A 2719-nucleotide genomic window follows, 5' to 3' on the forward strand; every position below is an offset into this window, starting at 1 on the left:
TGAGAAATTACTCACGTATGTACAATCAACGGCCACAGTATAGTGTTTTCTTGGCTAGTATTGGGCTGCTAATTTTAAGGATTAAACAGGGTTTCTCTGTAACAGCCATTTTTAAAACCTGTAGATTGTTCATATGCTTTCACCATTTTTCTCACTATTGTCTAAAAGTTCTTGTGTTTCATAAAAAATGGCTAAAGATCATTCTCAATCAATCTGCCAACTAATCAGACATGAAAAACTAGTTTCACCTGAAGATGGAAAAACCTTTGTAGGAACAGCTAGGTGCTTGAAACCATGTGTTCAAACTATGTCACAAGCTGCAACAATTCCCAACGCTTCATTGTTGTTCGAAATCTTCTCTCAACAATAAAACCTTAAGAAATAGCCTGATAGTGTCGAGATAAAAGGCTGGCATGCCCCTCAAAAGCATTGGGAAGAATGGGTTGATGACATGGCTAGAAAATATGGGGCTTTGTGGTACCAGACGGGTATTTGTGATGCTATCATGAGTTCTACATATGAAATCAGGTGTAACAAAGATTTGATACTTGGTTTGGTTGAGTTTTGGTGTCCTGAAACTAATACATTTGTCTTTCCATGGGGAGAGGCCACTGTTACCCTTGAAGATGTAATGATTCTTGGTGGGTTTTGAACACTTGGGGATTCAGTGAGAAGACCATTAGAAGGGAAGTTGGTGAAGGTTGAAGAAGATATGAACAAAAAACGTTTGATCTTGTCAAGGAACAAGTCAAAGAAAGCAACACATAGTTGTTGGATAAAGCATTTTATGGAATCAGACGAGGAATATGAACATGTTGCCTTCTTGTCTCTTTGGCTAACGAGGTATGTTTTCCCTTCCTTACCTGAGAAAATTGTTGCCAAGCAAGTTTTTCTTATTGCTAATCATTTGTCTTCAAACACAAGAATGGCACTTGCACAAGCAGTTCTTGCAAATCCTTTACAAAAACCTAACATTGTTCAAACATAAAGCAATGTCTTGTCCTAAACAAATAACTGTTTCAGGTCCATTAAAACTCTTACAATTATGGGCTTTTGAGCATTTTCCTTCGCTTGGTCCAACTATTCCCAATACCCTTAAACCAGGAGAGCCAAGAGCTGCTAGGTTCCATAGATTGAATGCTAAAATCAACTTACAACTTGTTACATCAGTACTTAGATTGCCTGATAACTTCATTTGGCGTCCATATATTGTTGATTTGAAGAACTGGGTTCATCCTTCTTATTACAAACAAACTCAATTGATAACTTTTGATTGTAATGACCGAGATGAGGATCTAAAGTCATTTGGTAAATGCTTGTATGCATCTATGCTAGTTGGACTAGACTGTAAAGAAGAGTATTTTCCACGAAGGGTAGCAATGCAATTAGGATATGATCAAGACCTTCCTGATGCCTTTCCTGTTTGTAGTATCCCATTGGAGAAGGTTAGATTTGCTGTTCTTCCAAGGTCCTTTAAGCCTTGTGTATCAGTTAGGTACTTCAATTGGTGGACTAAATTGATATCAACTCGAAAAACAGCTTTATTAAAAGAGATGTATTTGATGTGACGAAACCTTCAACAACAATGTGTAGTGTGAAAACTAGTGATAGTACCATTAACAACAGTCTAGGGAGCTTTGCTTCAGTTGCTAATGATAGTGATGCAGATAATATGCCACTTTCACAAAGGATGAAACATGTGGCTTGCCATTTTAAAACTACTGGTTCACCAAGAGTTCATAATGGGAATGTGAGAAAGAGGAAATTCTCCATATTTGCAGGAAGAAGCAAAGCGCCCATCCCCACATTACCATTTCATGGCAATTCTGCAGGAGGACAAATGAATGGTGGTGGTGGTTCTGAGTCTGACAGAAAAAGGGTTGTTAAAAAAGGGTCAAAAGTTTACCACCACACCATTGAAGGATCACATAAGGGTATTGGTAAAGAAAACAAGACAAGAATGGCTGAAGGCTGCAAAGATGCTAGTGCTACTACTTCTGGTTCAATTCAGAAATTTGGAGTTGAATTAGAAGGAAGGCTAAGGAGATTGGAGAAAATGGGGTAGCAAAGTAACAGAAGAAAACCATATAGTTGTCATATTTTCATTGTTCTTACATTAACATGCTTGTACCTCGTTACTGTAATGAACCTTTGTCTTACATGACTGACTATTCAAAGCTTTTTTGGGATGTCCCTATGCCTTAAATGTCTTTTGTCCTTTTATGAAGAGTTAAGTTTATGAATCAATCTTCTCTCGTTTTCTTTAATACATCTAAAAATTAGGTCTAATATGAAATTTTATATATAACTTTGATTTTGTGCAAGTAAATGAAAATTTTGATTTAATCTAATATTCATAATTATATATATAATTGTTTTATATTTATATATTGTATGCATAAATATTTATATTCATATTTATATAATATTAAAATAATTTGGTGTATTTATTTCTTTAATATAATTGAATAATATTATAGTTTTATGTTATATATGTGAACTATAATAAAAATTTTATTTTTATAATTATACTTAATCAAAGTTTATATACTAAATTACGCATTAAATTAAAGTTTATGTATAATTTTAACATTTGATTTATGATTTTCTAACGAGATTTCATTTTTATCTATGATTTTTAAGAATTGCATTAATCATTCATGATATTTATTAATACTTATTTTTCATTATACATTGATTTTGATTTAATGTGTAATTT

General features: G+C 33.6%; 1 protein-coding gene across 1 annotated transcript; it reads left to right on the plus strand.

The window, feature by feature from the left end:
* The first annotated feature begins 451 nt into the window (after positions 1–451).
* LOC121228001 (uncharacterized) lies at positions 452–1575 on the plus strand. Its single transcript, XM_041111032.1, has 2 exons — positions 452–645; positions 884–1575. Exons 1-2 carry the CDS (start codon positions 452–454, stop codon positions 1566–1568), a joined length of 879 nt encoding a protein of 292 aa, XP_040966966.1. The 3' UTR covers positions 1569–1575.
* The last annotated feature ends 1144 nt before the right edge of the window (positions 1576–2719 follow it).

This window comes from Gossypium hirsutum, chromosome A04 (genome assembly GCF_007990345.1).
Source record: "Gossypium hirsutum isolate 1008001.06 chromosome A04, Gossypium_hirsutum_v2.1, whole genome shotgun sequence".
Lineage (NCBI taxonomy): Eukaryota > Viridiplantae > Streptophyta > Magnoliopsida > Malvales > Malvaceae > Gossypium > Gossypium hirsutum.

Bases quoted from the DNA above. Each gene is read 5' to 3' on its own strand.
- LOC121228001 (XM_041111032.1), top strand. From the start codon at position 452: ATGGCTAGAAAATATGGGGCTTTGTGGTACCAGACGGGTATTTGTGAT. The intron at 646-883 runs GTTTTGAACACT...ATTGTTGCCAAG, and splicing joins GATGTAATGATTCTTGGTGG to CAAGTTTTTCTTATTGCTAA.